Genomic DNA, 25,887 nt, shown 5'->3' with positions numbered 1-25,887 from the left:
TTCACTACCTTGGTTAATGTTTAATCAGCTGGCATGGCATTTAGATAATAGGGCAGAGAAGATAAAGTGACTTGACTGCCCCCAGGGAGCTCAGTCTGGCTGGGGAGCCAGTGCTTTTCCAGAGGGCGCGGGACCTGAAAAGGAGGGATGCCCGTACAGGGGAGTCTTGCCAGGTACCAGGATCTTGCTCCAGTGGATGAGAAGGAAGGGTGTTCCCAGCAGAAGCAGCAGCTTGTGCAAAAGCATGTCATGTGTCTGGCTGTGTGAGCATCTCTTGGGTTAGGACTAAGCCAGAAAGGTGATCAGGGCCGAACCTCGAAGCTCCTTGAAGACTCCATCAAGCACTTGGGTTTATCCTTTCGGTGGTGGGGAGACGGGAGAAGGGTTTTAACAGGGGAGTTACGTGAATGGATTTATCCTTTAGAAGAATCAGTTGGTACAGAGGCAAGAGTCCAGAGCTAAGTGTGGAGGTGGAGAAACCTGGCCAGGTGATTAGTGTAGAAGTCTTGCTTGGTGGGGAGCATGTTTGAATGGAAGCCTGAATTAAATCAGAGGATTTAGGAGGAGGGAAATAATCAAGACATACTAAAAAGTAGGATGTGAATTACTTGATTGTTTATTTTAGGTATATTGGGAGTTGTGGTTAAAAGAATGATCGTTATACTCACAGGTCAGGAAATGTTTGGTTAGGCTAAGTAAGTCTTAAAACTGGAAGCCTGCTTCTCACATTGGGGTCACAGCCTGTCCTTGAAAGTCTCATGATGTCTCTGGGCTGGTGATGCTGCCTTCTGCGCTGGATGTATTTTAGATTGCACGCAAGTTATGGTTGCAGCACTACTTATTTTGCAACCAAGTCGAACAAGTGATAATCTTTTAAAAGCCATTCACTGTCTCCTCAGCCTGTATCCTTTTCCTGGCTGTGATATGCCCGGTCTCTCTCTTCTGGACTTGACATATATTGACTGTCTCATCTCCTCCGTCCACCTCTCATAGGCTTCTTAACTTCCAATTAAAGAATTAGCTCTTTACTTACGTGATAAATCGTTTCATGGAACTTGTCTCTAAAGGTTTTGAAAGTCCAGTGATGACACATCCCCTGCTGCTTGAGAAAAACTCCAGGTCTGCTCCCTCTGCAGCCACCACATGCCAAAGCCACTATGTAAGACACGTGTGTGTGGAGTGTTTTACAAAATTCAGGGAATACAGTGCTCACCTTTTTAGAGTTAGACATCTGAGAACAAGGCTGTGCACATAGGAGCTGGCAGGAAGAAAATTGCTGGAAACAGTATCTACCTCTCTGGAAGGGTTTGGTTTGAGATGCTCTAGAGAATTATGGCTCAGTGTTAGCGGGCTTGAGTGCTAACACTCATGCACCTCATTGTTTGAAGATTTAAGAGAAGAGTGTAGTTGAGAGTCTGGGTTCTGGGGTCTGATGTCCTGCTACTTAGTCACCTGGGGCGAGTTACTTAACCTCTGTGCTTTCCTTCGTTGTCTGTAAGATGACGATCACGATAGTTCCTGCCCTAGGATTGCCGAGGGGATTGAATGGCGTGTGCGTGTGGCGTGCACAGCCCACCTCCTGACATAAGTAGTGTGCAGTCAGCACTTGCCATCGACGGTTCCCGAAGCCAGAGTAGGGTGTGCTCAGGCTCCGTGGAGAGAGCTGTGCTTTGTGAGTGCCAAGGAGCACTGGTTTCCTTCCACAGGGAAGCTGCTGTGATTACCCCTGAGCCCTTCTGTAGTCACTTTATGTGAATTACAAAGAAATTCTTGGAACTTACATCTTCAGGACACATCCATCTTTGGAGTTTTTTCATTCCTCTTTGATCTTGTCACATGTGGTTGGTCATCACTTCCAGAAATACGTCTGAAGGCCAGTGGGTGGAAGTAACAGCTTAGAGGAGACGGAGGCGTCGCGGCCTCTCTGAGACCTGCCCTGGGTGCCCGCCCCGCCCTCTTCACTCAGCTCAGCGCACGTTCCCTGAGCACCAGCGCCTTCATTCTCTGCGAGGCTCCGGGTCCGAGGGGGAGCCGGCAGTGCCCATTCTCGTGGAACTTAGTCCAGGGGCAATACATGTAAACACATCTGACCCACCGTGATGCAAACACAAATGGAAGCTTGGGGGAGGTCAGCAAGGCACATGGGGGAAGAGTAAGGAAAGTCGCCCAGACTTGGTGACATCTCTGTAGGTTGTGAATAAGAATAGGGCAGGTCAGCAGTCAGCATTGTTTGTATAGGAGAACTGGACTGGGGAGCCGGGGCGGGGGGTGTGTGTGTGTGTGTGAGCGATAGAAGGTGGAATTGAAGATGGACGCCAGAGCGCTTGACGATGTCAGATCCTAGCCTTTGCCGTGTGTGTGTGTGTGTGTGTGTGTGAGAGAGAGAGAGAGTGTGAGAGAGATAGGAGGTGAATTGAAGATGGACGCCAGAGCTCTTGACGATGTCAGATCCTAGCCTTTGCCGTGTGTGTGTGTGTGTGTGTGTGTGTGTGTGTGTGTGTGTGTGTGTGTGAGAGAGAGAGAGAGTGTGAGAGAGATAGGAGATGAATTGAAGATGGACGCCAGAGCACTTGACGATGTCAGATCCTAGCCTTTGCCGTGTGTGTGTGTGTGTGTGTGTGTGTGTGTGAGAGAGAGAGATAGGAGATGAATTGAAGATGGAGGCCAGGGCTAGACCATGGCAGAGCCTGGCCTTTTTCATGTGTGGACATGGGGGCCGTCAGGTGACTTGAGGCCACAGGATGCTGTAAGATTTGAGCCTTTATCAGGACCACGCTCATGGGGAGGATGAGCTTGTGGAGGGTGGAGGCCACGCCGGCAGGCTCACATCCCCAGTGCACATTCGTTGGGCCAGCGGCAGAGTCCTATGGCGCTTGGCACCCCTCAAGCCTAGTACTGTCTGTATAGACATTGAAGACACTGTCCGAAATAAAGACAGCCCCAGCTGAATTTTCCAATTCTGCATCCTCTCCTCAGAACATGCTGACCTGGACCTCCATCTGTCACAAGCAGCTTGACTAGGATTGTAATAAATTCTTTTTTCTTGGCGTTCTTTTAACTGGCTCTCTCTGTTTACTAGCCCCTCTGTGCAGCTGTAGTGTGGTGATGATGGGTGCTTATAACCCTGACCCTGAAGTGCTCCAAGCCTTCTAAATCATCAAAAGAAGATTAAAGTATATTCAGTATTGCTGTAATGTTTATGTGTTTTACTGCATTCTTATCCTTTGGAAATTGATGATGGTTTATCAAGTGCCCAGGTACTCGTGCACACACGGGGCGGGTGAGAGTCTGTGATCACCCACGGCTCTCTACTCTCACACAGCACCAGGCATGGGGTGTTTATTAGCAACACACGCTCAGAAAGAAGCCAGCGAGACAGCCCTGGGTGCTCTCCAGGCCTAGCCAGAGGAAGCAGGTTGGTCCCAGAGGGGCAGACTGGGGAGAGACAAGAGAGGAAGCGGTGGTCAGAGAAGAGTGGGGTGGAAAAGCAAGAACTGACAGGCAGCCAGTCCAGCAGTCTCCAGGCACGCCCACACTGCTGCCCAGCCCCAGAGGGGCGAGCCTTGGGGCAGGACCCCAGCTTCAGGTTCTCGTGCGCCTTAGCCCAGATCAGATCTGCAGGCTTGAATATGGCAGGGTTCTCCACCAGCTCTATTTGTATTGTGGTAACAACTGTTCAGTAAAACGCGTAACGTTAGCAAGTGAAAACATCAATAATTAGAGCATCCTGTGTCTCCCCCACCCCAGCGCCCCCAGCCCACACATCTTTTCATGAAAACCGTTATTATTGCAGCGCTGACAGTATGACTTGGCCCAAAATGAAGAGCTCTGAACAGAAGCTGTGAGATGGCTCCGTTTTGTAACCTGGCTTCCGAAACCAGGCCTGGGAGGATGTTTTTAGGAGGGAGGTTTGCTGTTGGCTTTTTCTTTGTGCCGAGTGGGGTTGTATGTTGCAGCAAGTAGAGATATCGCTCACATTTTCTCGTACAGTTTCACATTTAGACTCTGCCTGTCTGATCAGCAAGTCCCGCCCTTGTCCGGGTGCCTGGTCCCCACACCACGGGGGCTCTGTCTGTCACCCTCTGGGCTCGGGCATGTGTGGACTCAAGCTGGCTTTATCATTTGCCTGTTCTGAGGTCTGGGCGAGTCTCTTGGTCTTTCTGGGTCTTTATTCTTTTTCTGATATGTTGGAATAGTACAAATCCCTTCTGTACAGGGTTGCTGTGAGGTTGAAATAAAATGGTGATTGTGGAAAACCTTAACCAGAAAGCTCTACATAGATAAAAACATACTAAATGCACTAAAGAACCTCATAAATATTCTAATGAAAAATAGAAACATATTGCAAGAGCAAGCGCAGTCCTCAAAACTTTGACTGAAGCAGAGTGGGGAAAAGGAGCTGTTTATTGAATTCCTGCCCTAGAGCGGCTGTGACTAGCTGGCCGTGACTGTCCAGGCTGCATGGTGGACGGTAACTCTCTCTGCCCCTGAGATGGGGAACTGTGGCTTCCAGGCCTGTAGCTGTGCAGACACAGTGCAGGAGGGCGAGGGCCTATCTGATTCCTCATCTCAATACATTTCTTCCTTATCTCTAGCTGTCAACCTTATTCCAGCCACCCAAAGTTCTGAAAGCTGTCTCCTTCCTTTGGGGCTAGAACATTTGCTAGCCTTTCCTTGGTCTTTTGCTCCTGAAAGCTGGACAGGGTGGGATCCAAAAGGAGCTTTGGGGCCCCGGGGGCAGCAGGTGAAGGGGAAGTATGCCCAGCCCCCTGCTTCTGGGGCTCAGCTGGGCCTGGACCCGAAGCAGGAGGCAGGCACAGGCACTTCCCAGCCCTGGAGGAGATGGCTGCAGCCCTTTTGGTTCCAAAAGAGCATTCTCTCTCTGTCACGGTGTTTCCCAGCCTCACTGAGGTGGTTTGGAGAGCTGCTTCTCAAATCCTCCTCCAGGAGTCCGTGCCTCTGTGTGTTCTGAGTGGCTTCTTGTCCTTCTAGCAGTGGGATGAGACTGAGGAATAACCTCTCCTGAGCTTTGCTGGGACCCTCCCTGTTAACTTTGATGTCTTGTCAGGTGTCAGGGGAAAGGACCCCAGACGAGACAGTTGTTAAGTGCCCACCACCACCACAGCTTCCTTTATTTTTTCTTATATCAACCTTCTCCAATTTGGGCTTCCCTGGTGGCTCAGATGGTAAAGAATCTGCCTGCAGTGCAGGAGACCTGGGTTCAATCCCTGGATTGGTAAGACCCCCAGGAAAAGGGAACAGCTACCCACTGCAGTATTCTTGCCTAGAGAATCCCATGGACAGAGGAGCCTGGCGGGCTCCAGGCCATAGGGTCGCAGAGTCGGACACGACTGAGCGACTTTCACTCACTTCCCCAATTGCAGACACACAGAGTTGGCTTGTGAGCTGAGCTGCCCACAGGAAGAGCCAGAGCTCATGCCTGTCGAAGGGTGAGATCACAGGTCCAGGGAGGGTGTCCATGGGGGCGGCACATTTGTTCAGACGGTGGGTGTCCTGTCCCCGCAGGTCCTCAACAGGCGCTGCGTGGAGGCGGCCGTGATGACCGGCCTGGCCCTGGACTGTCACATCAACAGGAAGTCCTTGTTTGACCGGAAGCACTACTTCTATGCAGACCTCCCTGTGAGTACGCTCTGCCTGTCTGTCCATCCCCCTACCCAGAGCCAGGACTTGGCTGTCGGTGGGTGCTGCATGCATCCTCAGCCAGAGCTCAGTCCACCCTGCGGGGCCCCTGCCTGGCTGATGAAGCCAGTGCCCGCTGACATGGACCAGATTGGACGCCGGGTCCTGATGGCTGGTTCCGACCAGGAGCCTCATGCTTCTGGAGGCTCGCTCGTAATTGACCACAGAGGGGAGGCAGCTTGCGTTCTCAGGCTCAGCCCAGCTGTGGGGTTTGGTGCTAATTGCCAGTTAGGACAGAAGCCACCTCCGTGCAGCGGTCAGTGCATCCTGTGGCTCAGAGGACAGGGAGAGCATCCCTCTGTCAAGTTGGGTTTCCCAGTAATGGGACCATCTCCTCTGCAGACACGCCTGCCATCCCCAAGGACCGCATAAGTGGACAGTAGTAAGCAGAAACATGAACCAGAAGCCTGGATGGATGACAGTAATGGGCAAAGCAGTAAACCTGATATTAACCTGCCTTTTACTTAAAATTAGAAAGTTTTTTTCTTTATGAGAAAAGCCAGTATGAACTGGAGCCAATTTTTCATAGTATTGAACTGAACCAAAACTGTAATGTTGAGTGGGTTTCCCAAATGATGTTTGATTTGCTCTGAGCCTCTGATGGTGAGTGTGGCCCTGCTTGAGGTTTAGGCAGTCAGCAGTGTTGCTATTATTTCACTTTATTCTCCTGGAACTGAAGATGGGGGTGAGCTGCTTTCAGCAGGTGCAGGCAGGAGTGGAATTAAATAAAAAGTACAACAGGAACCTGAATTCTCTCTAGTTGCTACTATTTTTCCCCTCTGACTGCCAGCTTTTTAGCAAATTCCACTGCTTGGTAGGGAAGAAAGAATTAAACGGCATTTATTCATCTTTTAAGAGCGATAACGAGTTTGGTTAAGGTGGGAGATGTAGCAGTAAGCACCTAAAGTATGAGATGCTTTATTTTTCTGGCTTTCTGATCTTTCTGGCCCAGGTAGCTTACATAATCTGGAGTTAGTGTTGCCAAATATTACATGGGACATGCTTATACTAAAAAAGTGTTCATTTTTATCTATACAGTTTATTCATATTATTACAGTTTCACTGAGCATCTGTATTTTAGTTGGCAACCATACCCAGAGTTTAATTTTTACAGATTAAGACTTTCTGTTTCAGCACAGAAAACAAGGTGGCTTAATGCAGTGGTTCTCAAAGTGTGTTCCCCAGGCCACTAGCATCAGCGTCTCCTAGGAACGTGTCAGAAGTAGAGATTGTCAGGCACCACCCCAGACCTGCAGAGTCAGAAACACTTCAAGTGGGGCCAAAAAAATCTGTGTTTTGACCACCCTGCCACGTGATTCCGATACAGCTTAAGCTTGAACAGGGTGGCCAGGAAGCCAGGAGCACAAACTCTGGAGCCAGGTCACCCGAGTTCAGACCCTAATGTCGGTGCTTACTGGCTCTGCGGCTTTGGCCCCGGGTCTCTGCATGCCCTGTGCCTGGTTCCTGGGGCTGTCCTGAGAACTGGACGCTGTGAAGTGCCGAGAGCGGAGTCCGGGGATGCTGCGTCAGAGTCCTCCTCTGTCCTTCCCCGTGTCTCGCCTGCCCTCTCTTTAGTGTATGTGCGTCTGAAAGGAATCCTTCCTCCCCACTCAGAAGGGGTGAGGGGGCGCTGGCAACATCCGTCAGTGTTTCCCTACTCCATGCTTCCCGTCGCTGGAGCTGCATCTTCCAGCTCGAGGAACCAGGGAGGTCGGGTCAGGGAGGGCATCTGACATGATCGGTTAGCTCAGAGAGCAGGAACAAACCCAGCCTCACGGCGCTGGCAGCTGCTGTCGGCTGCGCTGAGACGCGACGGCAGGGCGCTTAGCTAGCACTCCCAGTTAGAGGGTCTGTCAGGAGCCCAGTAAGCAGATGCAGGGCTGAGCTAACGAGCTAAGTGGAAACAACATGTTCTTTTCTCAGAGGCTGCGGACAGAGAGATGATTGTTAGTCCCCAGAATGGTACTCGGCAGGGAAGAGCGAGGATCTGTGTGGTTTACTGCTTCATCACTGGGGCTGTGGGGACAGGGGACTCAGAGCTCTAAGTCGGAAGAGGCCAGGCTAGAATATGGCCGCAGTGCATAGACTAATTTTTCGTCTCGTTTTCCTTTTTTGTTGTTGTGTTGTGTTTTTAAGTAAGCTTGTAGCTTTAGGACATTAAACGGAGTGATCAACTGTTTCCAGCTTTGACTTACAGACTAGTGACTCTGGCCCCCATTTGCGTGCAGGCGGGCTACCAGATTACCCAGCAGAGGCTCCCGATCGCTGTGAACGGGAGCTTGGCGTACAGCGTCTGTGTGGGGAGGAAGCCAAGTCAGATGGTCACCAGGACCGTGAGGGTGAAGCAGATCCAGCTGGAGCAGGACAGCGGCAAAAGCCTGCATGACGACCTGCGGTCCCAGACGCTCATTGACCTGAACAGGGCAGGTAGGCTTGGGGACGCTCCGCCTTCCTTCCTGCCACCGCCCTTCCCCTCCAGGGTTTTCTCAAACCAGGTGAGGAAACAGGCCCCGGAGGTTGACAGATGGGTCAGAACATCAACATTGGTGTTGGCAGAGCTGATTAGCGAGCCGGATGGGGACTGTGGTTTCTGTGGACTGGCTTCTAACCCATGCCTAAAATGAGGTCGACGTCACTACCTACTCATGGACCCAGCAGCTTGGTGTAGGAAGCAGACATTAAAAGAAAAGAACCGAAGTTAAAAATTCAAAAATGAGGGTAGAGAGAAGTGAGTCAGAGCCCATCAGTGATGTGTGCCTGTTCAGTCGCTCAGTGTCCCACTCTGCAACCCCACGGACTGTGGCCTGCCAGGCTCCTCTGTCCATGGAGTTCCCCAGGCAAGAGTCCTGGAGTGGGTAGCCATGCCCTCCTCCAGGGGATTTTCCTGACCCAGGGATCAAACCTGTGTCTCTTGTGTCTCCTGCATTGCCAGCAGATTCTTTACCACTGAGCCACTCGGGAAGCCCTGTCAGTGGCCAGGGTTTTCCTAAAGCTGAAGCCTGATGTGTCTGGGGACCAAAACCAGAGCGGTCCAGTCAGGCTGACTCTGTCTCTCTCTGGTAGGGATCGGCCTCCTGGAAGTGGTCCTGGAGCCTGACATGTCCTGTGGAGAAGAGGCGGCCACAGCTGTCAGGGAGCTGCAGCTGATTCTTCAGGCCTTGGGGACCAGCCAGGCGAACATGGCAGGTAAAAGCCCCAGAAGCTCCCTCTTCTTCCCCTTCTCCCTCTCTGCCCCTGCGCACGCATCTCACTGGAGTGTAGTCCTCACCGTCAGCTGTAGTGGGGTTGTTTGTGTCCTTTCTCAGAGATCCTTTTCTCCCTCGGTGTTTTCCCCCTGAGACTTTCCCGTGGGTTCTCTTCTGAGCCCCTGACCAGAAATAACACACCAATAGCAGCCCTGCAGGCAACTGAGCCCTGGAGCGGGAGATCCGCTCAGGACCAGAGGCGCCCTCCTGCTTCTCGCTCAGGGCGCTGCGGGAATAAATAAAACGGTGTGTCTGAGCAGCGCCGTCATCCACAGAGGAGACATCGTGCTCGTCCGGGGAGCTCTTAGCGCGTGACTTCTGTGTGGACACTGCTTAATTGCTAGTTAATGCTTTGCCTTTGGGTCTTTTTCTTTTCTGCCTTTGAGACAAAGTTTTCATCCAGGTAAAACTGAAGCCAAATTGTATCACCTGCAAACCAAGGCTATGATTTCACAAAACTTTAACTTTGAGGTAAAGTTAAATACATTTATAATTTAAATTATATTTCTTAGATGCAATAGAAATGTAATAGGGAGTTAAACAGAAGAAACAGTGTGCAAATTTGGGATCAAGGAAACTATACACTTTTAAGTGTTTGCCAGTTGAATATAAAGATCACAAGTTTTGGTCAGTTTTTTATTGCCCCTTCTTATCACTGCTCTGCCCATCCTTACATCTCCATGCTCGTCTCGTCTCTGGTTTTCCCCTATTTTCTGTTCCCAGGGTCTTTGAAAAAACTGCCACTCACAGAGCGCTCCCTGACAGTGTAGAGAAAGGGCGCAAGTTCTTCATCTGCAGTGGGTTTATCCATTGCTCTGTACGTTGGTGTGTTAATCTAGATTTTTCAAAGAAACAGAATAAATAGAATGTGTGTGTGTGAGAGAGAAATATAAGGAGATTCACTATAAGGAATTAGCTCATGTGATTGTGGAGGCTGAGATGTCATAAGATTTGCAGTCAGCAAGCAGCAGTAGAGCCAGTAGTATTATGGTTCCAGCCTGAGACTGAAGGCCTGAGAATCAGGAGAACCAAGGGCGTAGGTTCCATTCTGAGCCAGAGTCCAAGCAAGACTGTTATCCCAGCTCTCAGGCAATCAAGCAGAGACAGCAGATTTCCCCTGATGCTGAAAACTCAGCCTCTGTGTACCAGTGCTAAATCAAATCTCAGAGACAGAGTTTTGGGTGAAGTAGAAAAGAATAGCTTGACTTTTGCCAGGCAAACAGGTGAAACCGAGTAACTCAGACTGGGACTTGTGCCCACAACCTGGCCATAACCGTGACTGGGACTTGAACCCACGCAGCCAGGGACTCAAACTCTGGCAAAAACCCACAGTGTTCCAACATCACACACCTTGTTTTAGGACTTAATGAAGGTTAGCTATTCTTAGTTGCTCAATCATGTCCCACTCTTTGTGACCCCATGGATTGTAGCCTGCCAGGCTCCTCTGTCCATGGGGATTCTCCAGGCAAGAATACTAGAGTGGGTTGCCGTGCCCTCCTCCAGGGGATCTTCCCAACCCAGGGTTTGAACCCAGGTCTCCCACATTGCAGGCGGATTCTTTACTGTCTGAGCCACCAGGAAAGCCCAATGAAGATTAAGGTTTAGGTTCCTGATGTCTCATGGCAGAAAGAGTTCAGTGAGAGACAAAGTGATAGGTAAGAAGTGGATTTATTTAGAGAGAAACACACTCCACAGACAGGCTGTGGACCATCTCATGAGGTGAGAGGGGCCTCGAAATGTGGTGTAGTTAGCTTTTATGAGCTGGGTAATTTCATAGGCTAATGACTGGGAGGATTATTCCTGCTGTTTTGGGGAAGGGATGGAGATTTCCAGGAATTGGTGCACCGCTCACTTTTTGGTCTTTGATGATCAGCCTTGGAACTGTCCTGGCGCCTGTGGTTGTGTAATGTAGCTTGCTCATGTGTTACAGTGAGCATACACTGAGGCTCAGGGTCTAGTGGAAGGCAACCTGTCTACCATCTTGGACCTATTTAGTTCTAATCAGTTTATATGGACTTCTCAGGCTGTGTCATTCTTTCAAGGGTTGTACCCCCTGTTTCAGGGGGATCCATGCCCCCAACACTGTGTGGCCCAGCCTGGGAGGATGTGGTGAAGACTTTCACAGCAGTGATTGAAGCGGGGGGTTGCTGGCAGGGAGCTGGGTGTGCCCAGGCTCCTTTAATCTGGCCTCAGGTGATCTCCTGATGAGCTTCTGTGTTTCTTAAGGTTATCAATCTAATCACATGGACCACAGCCTTGTCTAACTCAGTGAAACTATGAGCCATGCCCTGTAGGGCCACCCAAGACGGACAGGTCATGGTGAAGAATTCTGACAAAATGTGGTCCACTGGAGAAGGGAATGGCAAACCACTTCACTATTCTTGCCTTGAGAACCCCATGAAGCATATGAAAAGGCAAAAAGATAAAGACACTGAAAAATGAACTCCCCAGGTCAGTATATGCCCGATATGCTACTGGAGATCAGTGGAGAAATAACTCCAGAAAGAATGAAGAGACAGAACCAAAGCAAAAACAAGATCCAGCTGTGGATGGTGATGGAAGTAAAGCCCAAAGCTGTAAACAGCAACACTGCATAGGAACCTGGAATGTTAGGTCCATGAATCAGGCCAAATTGGAAGTGGTCAAACAGGAGATGGCAAGAGTGAACATTGACATTCTAGGAATCAGCGAACTAAGATGGACTGGAATGGGTGAATTTTAACTCAGATGACCATTATATCTACTACTGTGGGCAAGAATTCCTTAAAAGAAATGGAGTAGCCCTCATAGTCAACAAAAGAGTCCAAAATGCAGTACTTGGATGCAGTCTGAAAAATGACAGAATGATCTCTGTTCGTCTCCAAGGCAAACTCTTCAGTAAAAAGGTAATCCAAGTCTATGTTCTGACCATTAATGCTGAAGAAGCCGAAGTTGAACAGTACTATGAAGACTACAAGACCTTCTAGAATTAACACCCCAAAATGATGTCCTTTTCATTATAGGGGACTGGGATGCAAAAGTAGGAAGTCAGGAAACACCTGGAGTAACAGGCAGATTTGGCCTTGGAGTATGGAATGAACAGGGCAAAGGCTAATAGAGTTCTGCCAAGAGAACTCACTGATCATAGCAAACACCCTCTTCCAACAACACAAGAGAAGACACTACACATGGACATCACCAGATGGTCGACACTAAAATCAGATTGATTATTTTCTTTGTAGCCAAAGATGGAGAAGGTCTATACGGTGGGAAAAAACAAGACCGGGAGCTGACTGTGACTCAAATCATGAACTCCTTATTGCCAAATTCAGACTGAAATTGAAGAAAGTAGGGAAAAACCACTGGACCATTCAGGTATGACCTAAATCAAATCCCTTATGATTATACAGTGGAAGTGGAAAATAGATTTAAGGGACTAGATCTGATAGACAGAGTGCCTCATGAACTATGGATGGAGGTTCGTGACATTGTATAGGAGACAGGGATCAAGACCATCCTCAAGAAAAAGAAATGCAAAAAAGCAAAATGGCTGTATGAGGAGGCCTTAAAAATAGTTGTGAAAAGAAGAGAAGCCAAAAGCAAAGGAGAAAAGGAAAGATATTCCCATTTGAATGCAGAGTTCCAAAGAATAACAAGGAGAGATAAGAAAACCTTCCTCAGTGATCAGTGCAAAGAAATAGAGGATAACAGTAGAATGGGAAAAACTAGAGATCTCTTCAAGAAAATTAGAGATACCAAGCGAACATTTCATGCAAAGATGGGCACAGTAAAGGACAGAAATCGTAGGGACCTAACAGAAGCAGACGATATTAAGAAGAGGTGGCAAGAATACACAGAAGAACTGTACAAAAAAGATGTTCATGACCCAGATAATCATGATGGTGTGATCACTCACCTAGAGCCAGACATCCTGGGATGTGAAGTCAAATGGTCCTTAGGAAGCATCACTATGAACAAAGCCAGTGGAGGTGATGGAATCCCAGTAGAGCTATTTCAAATCCTAACAGATAATGCTGTGAAAGTGCTGCACTCAATATGTCAGCAAATTTGGAAAACTCAGCAGTGGCCACAGGACTGGAAAAGGTCAGTTTTCATTCCAATCCCAAAGAAAGGCAATGCCAAAGAATGCTCAAACTACTGCACAACTGTACTCATCTCACATGCTAATAAAGTAATGCTCAAAATTCTCCAAGCCAGGCTTCAGCAATACATGAACTGTGAACTTCCAGATGTTTAAGCTGGTTTTAGAAAAGGCAGAGGAACCAGAGATCAAATTGCCAACATCCACTGGATCATCGAGAAAGCAAGAAAGTTCCAGAAAAAAAAATCATCTATTTCTGCTTTATTGACTATGCCAAAGCATTTGACTGTGTGGATCACAATAAACTGTGGAAAATTCTGAAAGAGATGGGTATACCAGACCACCTGACCTGCCTCTTGAGAAATCTGTATGCAGGTCAGGAAGCAACAGTTAGAACTGGACATGGAACAACAGACTGGTTCCAAATAGGAAAAGGAGTATGTCAAGGCTGTATATTGTCATCCTGGATATTTAACTTACATGCAGAGTACATCATGAGAAACGCTGGGCTGGAAGAAGCACAAGCTGGAATCAAGATTGTGGGGAGAAATATCAGTAACCTCAGATATGCAGATGACACCACCCTTATGGCAGAGAGTGAAGAGGAACTAAAAAGCCTCTTGATGAAAGTGAAAGAGGAGAGTGAAAACGTTGGCTTAAAGCTCAACATTCAAAAAACAAAGATCATGGCATCTGGTCCCATCACTTCATGGGAAATAGATGGGGAAACAGTGGAAACAGTGGCAAACTTTATTTTTGTGTGCTCCAAAATCACTGCAGATGGTGACTGCAGCCATGAAATTAAAAGATGCTTGCTCCATGGAAGAAAAGTTATGACCAACCTAGACAACATATTAAAAAGCAGAGACCTTACTTTGCCAACAAAGGTCCATCTAGTCAAGGATAAGGTTTTCCCAGCAGTCATGTATGGATGTGAGAGTTGGACTATAAAGAACGCTGAGCACTGAAGAATTGATGCTTTTGAACTGTGGTGTTGGAGAAGACTCTTGAGAGTCCCTTGGACTGCAAGGAGATCCAACCAGTCCATCCTAAAGGAGATCAGTCCTGGGTGTTCATTGGAAGGACTGATGCTGAGGCTGAAACTCCAATACTTTGGCTACCTCATGTGAAGAATTGACTCATTTGAAAAGACCCTGATGCTGGGAGGGATTGGGGGCAGGAGGAGAAGGGGACGACAGAGGATGAGATGGCTGGATGGCATCACCGACTCAATGGACATGAGTTTGAGTAAACTCTGGAAGCTGGTGATGGACAGGGAGGCCTGGCGTGCTGTGATTCATGGGATCGCAAAGAATCCTACAGGACTAAGCGACTGAACTGAACTGAAAGAGCTTGTTTTGTGAATCTCTTGGTGGTAATCAGGATCCTGTCCCCCAGGCTGCACTGTTGTTTCTTGGCTGTCCCTCCCTTGTCTCTGCATCCCCTCCCTTCCCTGATTAGCAACTGTTTGAATCTGCCCTTTGGAACTCAGGGAGGGTTGTAGAGGCTGGAGTCAGTTCCCTAGAAACAAGAAATGGGGGACCCAGAAAGGCTTCTGTGTCCAGGAGCCCCATAGCATCCGAGTTGGTTCCACCCCCACTGGGTCTTTTGTTCTTGTTTTCCATGGATTGAGTGAGACCCACCCATTGTGGGCAGGTTGTCTGCTTTACTCACTATCAGTTCAAATGTTAATCTCCTTGAGAAACAACGTAATAACACAGCCAAAATAACATTTAACCAAATATCAGGGCTCCCCTTGGCTCAGTCATGTTGACACAAAAAATTAACCATCTGAAGTGGTCGCAAGGGCTGCTATTAAAGTACCACTGATGCAGATGATTCATCTGCCTTTTAGATTATAATACCATTTACTGACCATTTTTTCACACATTTATTTGCATGTTACAGAGGGACTTCAGAAGCTGTAATGTCATCTTTGTCACATAGGACATCTTATGGGCAGCAAATTGTAACATCAAAGCCATGGTCTGGGTTGAATCTGGAGACGGAACTTGCTGATTTGCTGTCTTCTTTAAGCTACAGGCTGGACAAAAACAGCCACGGGAGTTTGCGTGGTGTAAAGGTTAGCTGCCTGCAAGTTTGTGTATAGAGAAGAGGCTCCGTGTCAGAATAAGAGACCTCTCCATGTGTCAGAGTAACAGACCTCTCCATTCTAGATTTATAACTCCTGCTGCCTTTTTACACATAGAATAGAAACGAAATGTGGGCAGGCTGAATCGTTATCCATTTTTGCACTGTTGCTGTTAAAAAATTCTTTTTCAAAATAACTGTGGTTCCTACCAAAACTATGGAATAATAAATAGACCACCTGTTAGCTGAGAAATAGTCCCATCAGGTCCCTGCCAAGAGATAAACCATAGCCGCAAGAACTCATCAGGCGGTGATGGCAGAGAGGGTTTATTAAATGTCACTCGTCAGGATGCTTTTTGTTGCTTTTAAATACGAATCTAGCAGCGTTGCCCCCGGCACAGCGGCAGCGTGTGTGAGGGTGTCCTGAGTGCTGTGGGGAGTGCAGGTCCGCCTGGAGTCTTCAGGGGTCCCGCTGTTGGTGCCCTCAGCGCTCTGTCAGCCCAGCCCCCTTGCCCGTCTGTATGTCCCCCCCTCTGCAGGCCACTGTGTCGCTGGTGGAGACTGAGGTCTGGGAACCGAGGCCCACCCCCAGACCAGTGGACCCCCACCTGCTTCTGCAGTGAAGCTTCAATAGCTCCGGGCTGTGAGTCAGTGAGTTCCTGATAGGTTTGCTAATGAGCGTGGACTAGCTCAGCCTGGGTTCCAGAAGTCATTTCCTTCTCAGTTTGCCACTCTTGAGATCCTTGGAGCAGGAGGGGAACACGAACCTGAGTCGATGCACTAAATGTTTTGAAGGCCGCACTGCCTGCAGGTTTGAACATGCTCATCAGGTCAGAAAGCATTCTTTAAAGCCAGTTTTTCTTCTCATTGAAACCCTGTGCCTCTCCCCGGAGACTGTTACTGCTGTGCCTGTTGTACGTGAGGAGTGGTGAGGAGTGGCGGCTCGCAGGGCGGTGGTTTGGCCAGGGCACTCAGGAAGTGACTGAGCTGGGATCTGAGCCCCTCCTGTTTAAGCACTGCGTCCCCCTGCTTCCTGGTGCCAGCCGCGATGTTATAGCCACGCTTTCTGGGAAACAGACTCACTCAGAAGGACAATGCAGATAGTGGAGTGCAGTTTATTACGCCGGCGGGCCCAAGGCAGAGTCTCCTCTTAGCCAAGGACCCCGTCCAGCATTTGTGAAAATCTTTTATACCCCATGCCTATGTGTCTAAACCCACCTCCTATCCCATGTGTACGTGTCTAAACCCACCACTTGCCCCATGTGTACGTGTCTTAACCCACCACTTGCCCCATGTGTACGTGTCTTAAACAGTCAATAGTCAATAAGCCCGCAGTTACATTCCAACCAGTTAATAATCGATAAGCCTGTGATTACATCTTGACAGATACGAAAAAAAGTTTATGACCTGTCCGGAGACAGGTGTGATTACGGTATGCTTCCTCTTAGGCAATGAGTAGCCTGGATGTGATCTTCAGGATTCCTCTGTCTGGAGGGGGTCTTATCCTTCCATTGTCGTCCTCACAGGCACTAAGCAGAGAGTTCAGAGTCCACTGGAGAGGCAGTCGAGCACAGCCAGCACGGACAGGCCTGAGATGGAGTTCAGGCCCTATGAATTCCTTCTTCATTCCCCCCTCTCGATGCTCTTAGTTTCCACAACGAGCATCACTCATTGAGATATATTGTACCTTAGCCCTCCTGTCACCCACATGAGAGAATACTATCAACCTCTGAGTTACAAAATTCACAAGACATTGTAGGAAGCAGGGCCCACAGAGCAGTATGATTAAGATTACTATAACAAGTTACAATGGTTTTCCACTAGTCTCCTTTTACCCAGGAGAGAACTGAAGTCCAAAATGGAATATTTTCATTAGACATGGCTTTCACTTGATTTTGCATATCCTTCAAGGCAGTAGATACATTTCCAGACAGGTCAGGGATGTACACACAACATTCGACTTTAATTACGGCGCAAGTCCCTCCTTGGGCTGCTGTGAGTATGTCTAATGCCATCCTATTTTGAATTACTGCCTTCCTCATCTGAATTTGTTCTTCATTCAAAGCTTGAATGGCTTTTGTGCTGTCTAAGAGGGCCTGTTTAGTGAAATTAGTTAAGGCCTCTACCTTAACCATGATATCCGTTGTCCCTACAGAGGGTACAAACAAGGCAGCTAGATAGTCATACCATTGGAACACAGATCGTGTCCATCTTGCATGCAGATAAGGCAGGTTTACTGGAGGCTGGTGTAGGCCAGGCTTAATACTGCCATGGGCGAAAGCAAATCCTAATGTGCAACGCCCCACCCAGCCAACTGGTAACCATGGCCATAAGTTAAGCCCACAGAGCCACTGGGGCCCATTGGGGGCTACCCAGCGGATTCCAGGATTATATTTCCAGTCGGAACCGGGCCACTGAACAGACTGATTGGGGTGATAGGTAACTTCCAAGATTTGTTTACATTGTTCAGGGGGCAAATAACCCATATATTTTAATTCTTTTGGGTCTAGGGGGTGGTCTCCAAATACAAGTTTCTGTTCTTTTTGTTCCCAGCAAATAGTAGCAGGGGTAATCAACTATCCTTTCTCAGGAGTCATCCAGAAATATTCATCCCAGACCTGGTAGTATTGCTCAAGGTACCGGGAGGCTTATCCCCCTTTTGTAAGAGAACCCTTCTCCTTCTTATTTTTCATAAGCCTTTGTTACTTCCATAAGGCTGGTGTTCATGTTAAATGTAACCCTATGTCCCTGGCCCATTGATGGCTTCTTCTTACACCAGGAGAGCAAAGAAAGGTTATGGTTGGTGAGAGAGAGAAAAGTTCCTTTCTGTTGCTCTAAGAAGGAACACAGTGGTATAAAGTCCCCATAACGGAGTGGCGATACCCACAAGGGGAGTCCGTCCATTACTGACAGGGGCATGGCCCCACATACCCAACAGTTGGAGGAGTTGTGGAAGTTCGCGTAAGAATGTGTCCACGAGATGAAGACGTTGTCCTGTGCAGGAACACTGGTCAGGTTCAGGATTGCGTTGAAGAGGCCGAGCAGCAGGAGTCATTTACCCAGCTCCATCCTGTAGAGGGCTCGTCCGGGATCTCCTTCTCTTCTTCCTCTTCAGAATGATCTTGGTTCCCCGTGGGTCGGTGGGGTCCTTCTGGGTGGTCCACTTGGCGTCCTCTGGGTCAGCGTGGTATGCCTTCTTCGCTCTGGTGTGATGGATCAAGGGACAATACCTGCAACTTTAACTGCAGTAGGGGTAGTTAGAATAACATAAGGGCCCTTTCACCAAAGGGCTAGCAAATCATGTTTCTAATCTTTGACCCATACTTGGTCACCAAGTGTAAACTCATGAATCTGTTCCCCAAGGGGGAACGGCACCCTTTCTTGTACAAACTTAGTTACCCGATTTATTACCTTACCCAGTTCCATCTGCTGTGAAATCCTATCCCCCCTTACCTGAGGCAAATTTGTTGACACCTGTTTTATTATGGGAGGAGGCCTCCCATACACAATTTCGTGCGGAGAATAGCCTTGGGACTGTGGGGTCATCCTGAGTCTGAGCAGAGCCATTGGAAGCAAGTCCACTCAGGAGCAGTCAGTCTCTCTGATCCACTTGGAGAGTCCCTTTAAGTGTCCAGTTGGTTCATTCCACCATCTCAGAACTCTGGGCCTATATGCAGTGTGCAGTTTAAAGTTTTGCTTACTTGTTATACTAAATCAGCTACAAAAGCCGGGCCATTGCCTGATCCAATGCTGGTAGGAAATCTAAATCTAGGAACCATTTCCCTAATCAGGCACCGGGATACTTCTGATTCTCTTTCAGTCCAGGTAGGAAAAGCTTGTACCCATCTCAAGAATGCACGTACCATGACCAGCAGGTAACGGTAGTGTCGGTGAGGTTTCATTTCAGTCAAGTCCACTCCCAGGTGTTCAAGGGGCAGTGTGCCTTTCAGTTGAATACCTGGAGGTTTTTGTCTGAATATCCAAGAGGCAGCATTAACCTGTGAGCAGGCAGCATGGCCTAGGTGGGTCGCTTGGTGTGTCTGGCTTACCAGAGTATGTGCCAGCTCCTCCGGTACCAATAATTTGCCACTTGGCAATTCCCACCCTCTCTTTTCAGTCTTGATGGCCCCTTCCGCTTTGGGATACCCGAGAGCTGTTGGCCCTGTTTTATCAGGCGAGTGCCATCAGTATATAGGACCCAATTAGGGTCTGGAACCTTGAGTCCTTCTTTAAAACAAACCCCAGATACCTTACCTCCTCTTTATAGATTGTGCCTTCTTTTTCAACACCCGGTAACCTGCTTCCATCAACAGCTGGAGCAGTGCATTTGTCCCTTTCCAGCATTTTTCCTTGGTCTCAGGCAGCCAGCAGCAGGTCATCCCCGTATTGTAGGAGCTGATATCCATACTCTTCTGGATGGAATGAGTCCAGATCAGAAGCCAAGGCTTCCCCAAAGATGGCTGGGAAGTTTTTAAACCCTTGTGGGGGAGTCCAGATGAGCTGTTGTTTGGTGCTCCCCACTGGATCTTCCCATTCAAAGGCAAAGATGGGCTGTGACGCTGGGGCGAGGCGTATGCAGAAGGCATCCTTGAGATCTAGGCAAGTGTAAACTTTAATCCTCGGCGGGAGGAGGCTAAGCAAGGTATAGGGGTTTGGAACAGTGGCGTGTAAAGTCACAGTAGCCTGGTTGACTAGCCTGAGATCTTGTACAGGCCTATAGTCCTGTCCTCCTTCCCTTTTGACTGGCAGGATTGGCGTATTCCAAGCTGACTGGCACTCTACTAGAATGCCTGTTTGTTTCAATCTATTGATGTCAGGCAGTATGCCGGCTCAGGCCTCCATCCATAGCGGGTACCGGCACCCTCTAACCGGGATGGTGCCTGGTTTGAGTTCCATTATCACTGGGGCGTGATGTTTAGCCAGCCTGGGGGGCGGGGGGGGTTGTCTTCCACGCAGACCTCAGGGAATAATTGAGTTAACTCCCTCATGCTCTTCTGGCCCACCCGGTTCTGCCTTCAGAGGCTCATGCAACCTCCACTCATCTTGGGTTGGTATTGAGAGAGAGGGCAAATAAGTAATAGAGTCCGTCCAGAAGGTGGGCCTCTCCTCAGGGGAGAAAGTCACTTGTGCTCCTAGTTTGGAGAGCAAGTCTCTTCCCAACAGGGGTACTGGGCACTCAGGAATGTAGAGGAATTCATGAATCACTTGGTGCCCGCCCCCCCCCCCCCATCTGACATTTTCTGGGCTGGCAAAACGATTTAATCATCTCTTCTCCCGATACCCCAGTAACAGTGGTAGTCTTTTTGGACAGTGGTGCCACAGGTTTTGTTACTACCAACAGTTCTGCTCCTGTATCCACCATGAAGTCAATGTTTTGGTCCCCCACTTTTAAGGTCACCGTGGGCTCTCAGGGACCTGATATCTCTGAGTCCTAGCAGCCCTAGTTAATTTCCAAGTCAGCAAGCCCCACAACTGCGGGAGCTTCCTCTTCCTTCCTTGCCTTAGGGCATTCATTCTTCCAGTGGCCAAAAGCTCGGCACCGGGCACACTGGTTTGGCTGTAACGGGCCCAGGGCCTCCCTTGGGACCAGCTGAAAGACTGTCCTGTCCCTGGGGCAGATGAGGTTTTCTGGAGGGCCCGAGTTAGACTTTCCCAGAGCAGCAGCTTGCACTATAAGTCTCTTGTCTGTTCTCTTTCGTTCCCTCCAGCTCTCTGGCAGAACGCCGTCTCTGCTTAATTCCAACGTCTCCCTCCCACTCTTGTCAGTACTCACCAGGAGAGGCGGGTATAGCTTGGGCGGTTCGGGTGGAGCCTGATCCTGGAAGTGTTGGCCAAAGGCTTCTGTCACCGGGATCGGAGCCTGCCCAAACGGCGGCTCTACGAACTCCGGGAAAGCTGGCGGAGGAGCAGCGGTGTTGCAGAAACTTCACCTGGCCCTGGATCGGGCATTAAGGCGGCCTCCGGTCCTGGTGAAGCACTGGGAGGCAGGCGTGTCATTATCCAGCATGGGGGAGGGGTCAGGTCATCCCCGTCCAAATCCTGTAGAATTTCCTTTTTTATCATCAGTCAATTTTTGTGCCCTTAATATTTTTCCCTTTCCCTTCTGGATACAGAACCTTGTCCAAGTAGGAGGGTCTCAAGCTAACCCTAGCCGTGAGTCAATAAATGGATATTGATCCAGGTGTTCTGGCTCTCCTGTGACTACTGTGTAGATTGCTTCCACTATTTTTAAGTTCACGGTGTTCTCTGGTGGCCATCCTGCTCCCATAGGGGGCCATTCGACCTCACAGAGTATGTGGAGGCAGTTAGGCTTCATCTTCATCCCATAGTCTCCTCCTAATCCCTTCTTTAAAATTTTCACTCCAAATACAGTTGCCTTAGATTCACTTCCCCCCATCTTGCTTACCAGACCTTCTTCTACTTTTCCTTTTCGTTCTGTCTACGAAGTTCTCAGTACCCTATGTACTTCTGATATTTCCACTCAGTGACACTTAAATTGCCATTCTGCCTCCTTCTTAACTGGGGTGAGAAGAGCCTTACCTGCCATATCCCAGAGGGAGAAGGGGGATCAGCGTGTCTTCACCTGCTGGTCAGCACAGCTGAACCGGAACATCACATGGTCCGAGACTGTTTCTCCCTTAAAGTCCATTCTGCCTTGGTGGGCTTGATCAGGTGCAGATGAAAACACAGATGGGTTAAATATCTCATGTCCCAGGCCATCTCCAGAAAAGCCAATTCATACTCACTTCTGTTTCCCCCTCCTTCTAGCCTAACGATTCCGGGGGGGTCAAGAATTTCACAGCAGATGGGACACCTCCTGGGGGAGGGCAGAATACGAGCATACAAGGACCAGTTTCCTACCCTAAAAATCTCCTGGCGATCCCTTGGTAATAATTTTCCCCGAGACGGCATGGACACACCTCCTAAAGGTCCTTCACAAATTTCCTTCCTAAACCACAGCACGCTCGTCGACCTGTGTACCAAGCAATCGCCACCTGCCTATTCCAGGCTCCTGTGGGTCCCCGCTCCTTCTGGTCCCTCCCAGGGGGGTGATCAGGCCCCCTCTTCCACCCTACTGGGTGGGCTCCTCCTCACCTGAGCGCTCAGTTCCCCTGCTGCGGTCCACTACCTGCCAAAGCGAAGAAACCGGGCTTTGAAAGGCTGAATTCTTCCAGAGGGGCGAGGCGCCTTCCCCCCTCTAGGAGATTCAAGCCACAAAGCCTCGGGGTGGCCTCAAATGAGACCTGTCTCCTCAAAGTGAAGAGTTTCCCGGCCCATGCACCAAATGTTATAGCCACGCTTTCTGGGAAACAGACTCACTCAGAAGGACAATGCAGATAGTGGAGTGCAGTTTATTACGCCGGCGGGCCCAAGGCAGAGTCTCCTCTTAGCCAAGGACCCCGTCCAGCATTTGTGAAAATCTTTTATACCCCATGCCTATGTGTCTAAACCCACCTCCTATCCCATGTGTACGTGTCTAAACCCACCACTTGCCCCATGTGTACGTGTCTTAACCCACCACTTGCCCCATGTGTACGTGTCTTAAACAGTCAATAGTCAATAAGCCCGCAGTTACATTCCAACCAGTTAATAATCGATAAGCCTGTGATTACATCTTGACAGATACGAAAAAAAGTTTATGACCTGTCCGGAGACAGGTGTGATTACGGTATGCTTCCTCTTAGGCAATGAGTAGCCTGGATGTGATCTTCAGGATTCCTCTGTCTGGAGGGGGTCTTATCCTTCCATTGTCGTCCTCACAGGCACTAAGCAGAGAGTTCAGAGTCCACTGGAGAGGCAGTCGAGCACAGCCAGCACGGACAGGCCTGAGATGGAGTTCAGGCCCTATGAATTCCTTCTTCAGCGACAGAGTGGCCGCTGCTGCAGAAGACAGCCTGGACACCTGGGGTAGCAGAGTAGGTGCTTCAGACACCATGGTCCCAGACCTGGGGGGGCATCCTGTCCTGTGGCTTCTAGCTGTAGAAACTGGGTGACGTGTTTGACTTCTCTGAGCCTCCCTTTCTACACTTGTCAAACCAGTTGCTAAATAATTGTATACAGAAAGAGAAAGGAAGAAACCCAAGAGGAGAGGAGTCATCCGCGTATCAGATAAGAGTTGTGCAGCAGTGTGGGGTAAGCGAGCCAGCAGCAGCCTTGTGAGAGAAAGCCTGGGACTCCGTTTGGGGATTGTCGAGTGTGAATCGCCTGAAGGACATCTAACTGGCTTTGTCGTTAAAGCTGTATTGTAGGGAATGAATGTGATAATACACACAAAACATATCTCAAGTCCTGACAAACAGCCTGTGCTCATTAAATGTTATGTGCTTATTAATACTAATAAGCAGTATTACGTTTACAGAAGTACCACTCATTGTAGATAAATAAGCTTTATGAAATATGTTCTGTTAAGTTGGGTCACACTATTTTATCTTATTTTTTGTCAAACCCTGTTATCTACGTTCTGGAGAGTAAACCAGAAATGAATGACCAGAATGAGACAGCTTAACAGACCTTCACTAAATCCTCAGGCCGCTGCTGTTGACTGAAACCGTTTTCTGCCCTGGTGTTATATTTCTCCTGTGTGGATGTGTTTGGGGGGAAAAATAGCACATAACTGCACCATATCACTGTGCTCAGTGGTAGGGTTTTTCATTTTGCTGTTACACATGTCTACTTCAAGAGGGTGGAAATTGAGCTTGATAATGTCCTCCTGAAGGCCCTCCCCTGGTGTTGCAGAATGCATTGAAGCAAACCTGACTGGTGAGGCTTTGTGGACTTGAGGCAATTTAACTTAATTTGTTTAAAAGGTATTTCGTCTTCACTGGGTAAAATACCTTTTGTGAATGTTGGGTACTGTATTTGAGTCCAGGCAAGGGAACTCTCTTTCAACACTGCAGGATACTAAGTGAGTCCCCTCAGACATCTATAGAGTGTGATCTTCCCTGGGAGAGACTGAAACATGTGCTTTTGTTCCTTTTCCAAATTAAAAGTCTAAATTGTGAGAGATGGTTTTATTTTAAAAGCAAGTGAGGTCCTATTCAAGGTTCTCAGAGCTCAGAAAAAGTTCTCTCCCAAATATTGAAATTGGGTTGGGCAGAGCTCAGCATACTTGGCAAGTTTTCCTTTGAACTGAATGGGCCTTTCAGATGATTCAGTAGATTATCCTGTTCAGACAGAACTTTAGAACTTGTCAGGAACCTACTGTGAGACCAGTCTGCTTACTGATGGCTCAGACAAGTACCGGAGTATGAATTCATAGAAGAGTTACCTTGTGCCAGAGCCAGCTCTGGGTTCTGAGTAGAGCAGTAAGGAAGAGAGTATGTATGCATGAGACAGACACATACCTTAACAAATAAAGCGAAATGGTTTTATAGTTACAGTGGTAAGTGGGGCTTCCCAGGTGGTGCAGTGCTGAAGAATCCACCTGCCAGTACAGGAGACATAAGAGATGAGGATTCAATCCCTGGGTCGGGAAGATCCCCTGGAAGAGGAGGGCATAGCAGCCCACTTCAGTCTTCTTGTCTGATAAGTCCTACGGACAGAGGAACTTGGCGGGCTACAGTCCATAGGGTCGCAAAGAGTTGGACACGACCGAAGAGACTTAGCTCCATAGCACGTAGTGAGAAGTGCTTTAAGGAAATACAGAAGGTACGGTGATAAAGGATACCACTGGAAGGCGAGGACCTCAGGAGAATGCTCCAAGGTTCCAGCCAGCATCAGCTAGAGGGTGAGCATCCAGCTAAGAGCCCAGGCCAAGTCCTGGAGGTGAGGGCAAGTGTAGAATATGCCTGGAGGTATTAACACCAGGGGGCAGAAGACCACAGCGGGGAGAGTGCCAGGAGCAGGGGGCTGTGCCTCAGGTAGGACTGAAAAGGTCGGAGGGCTAAACCACAATGATAAGACAATGGTGAGTTTGGATTTCATTCCAAGCACAGTGGGAGGTCACAGAAGGGTTTTAAGCCAGTGAATGAGAAAGTCAGATTAATGTTTTAGGAGACCACTGTGGCTGCTCTGTGGACCGTGGGTTTCAGCAGGGCACGAGGGGAAGCAGAGCCCGGGTAAGAAGCCTTCCCAGTAGTTCAGTGGAGGGTGGTGCTGGTGTGGGCAGAGCTGGTGTTCCTGAGGATGGAGAGGTCAAGATAGCTGGCTTCGAGGTGGCTTTTAGAAACAGCAGGATTTGTTAACAGGCTGATGGAGAAGGCAGGAAGAGGCAGGAAGTCACGCTGGAGGCACGAGGTGGTGGTGCCGTTTGCTGACACCAGGAGGCTGAGGACAGAGATGCCTGTGCGGATGGGCAGATCCTTCAGCTGGGGAAACTGACGCGCCCCGACCGCCCCCGTGGGAGCTGAAGGAGACCTCAGAGATCAGAGTGGGGGCCAGGGCTGCAGTGAGAAGTCTAGGGCCTGTCAGCAGAGCTGGTGCTTAAAGCCACACTCCTTTGCAGAGAGCGCAGGGATGGGACAGACGACAGATGTGGAAGCGGGAGTTCAGGCGCCCAGAGGAGACCTCGGGAGCGGTGGTGCCAGCTGCTGAGGGCGGGCTGGCAGCTCACGTGCTGCCGGTGGAGCTGGTGAGGAGAGGCACTGCCCGTCCTGTGTCCGTGCGTCCGTGGGATGCGACGGCCAGGGTGTGCAGGTGACTGTGGCAAGGTGTTTTCGGGGAGGAGGGGGCAGCAGCCGGGCTGACACAGGTCCAGGAGTGACTCAAGGGTGAGCCCATGGGGATGATGTGTCAGCAAGCAAACAGTAATTGTTTGGGAGGATTTGCTGA

General features: G+C 49.1%; 1 protein-coding gene across 1 annotated transcript in view; it reads left to right on the top strand.

The window, feature by feature from the left end:
• The window catches only part of GATB (glutamyl-tRNA amidotransferase subunit B), a 99,593-nt gene that overhangs the window by 30,265 nt on the left and 43,441 nt on the right, over positions 1 to 25,887 (top strand). The window contains exons 3-5 of the mRNA XM_043902608.1: positions 5,527 to 5,640; positions 7,929 to 8,127; positions 8,764 to 8,886. Of these exons, the coding sequence (XP_043758543.1) occupies positions 5,527 to 5,640; positions 7,929 to 8,127; positions 8,764 to 8,886 (436 nt within the window). The remainder of the gene's footprint in view (positions 1 to 5,526; positions 5,641 to 7,928; positions 8,128 to 8,763; positions 8,887 to 25,887) is intronic.

Source organism: Cervus elaphus, chromosome 5 (assembly GCF_910594005.1).
Source record: "Cervus elaphus chromosome 5, mCerEla1.1, whole genome shotgun sequence".
NCBI lineage: Eukaryota > Metazoa > Chordata > Mammalia > Artiodactyla > Cervidae > Cervus > Cervus elaphus.
Note: the sequence above shows the minus strand (reverse complement) of the source record. Positions and strands in the feature narration are given on the sequence as shown.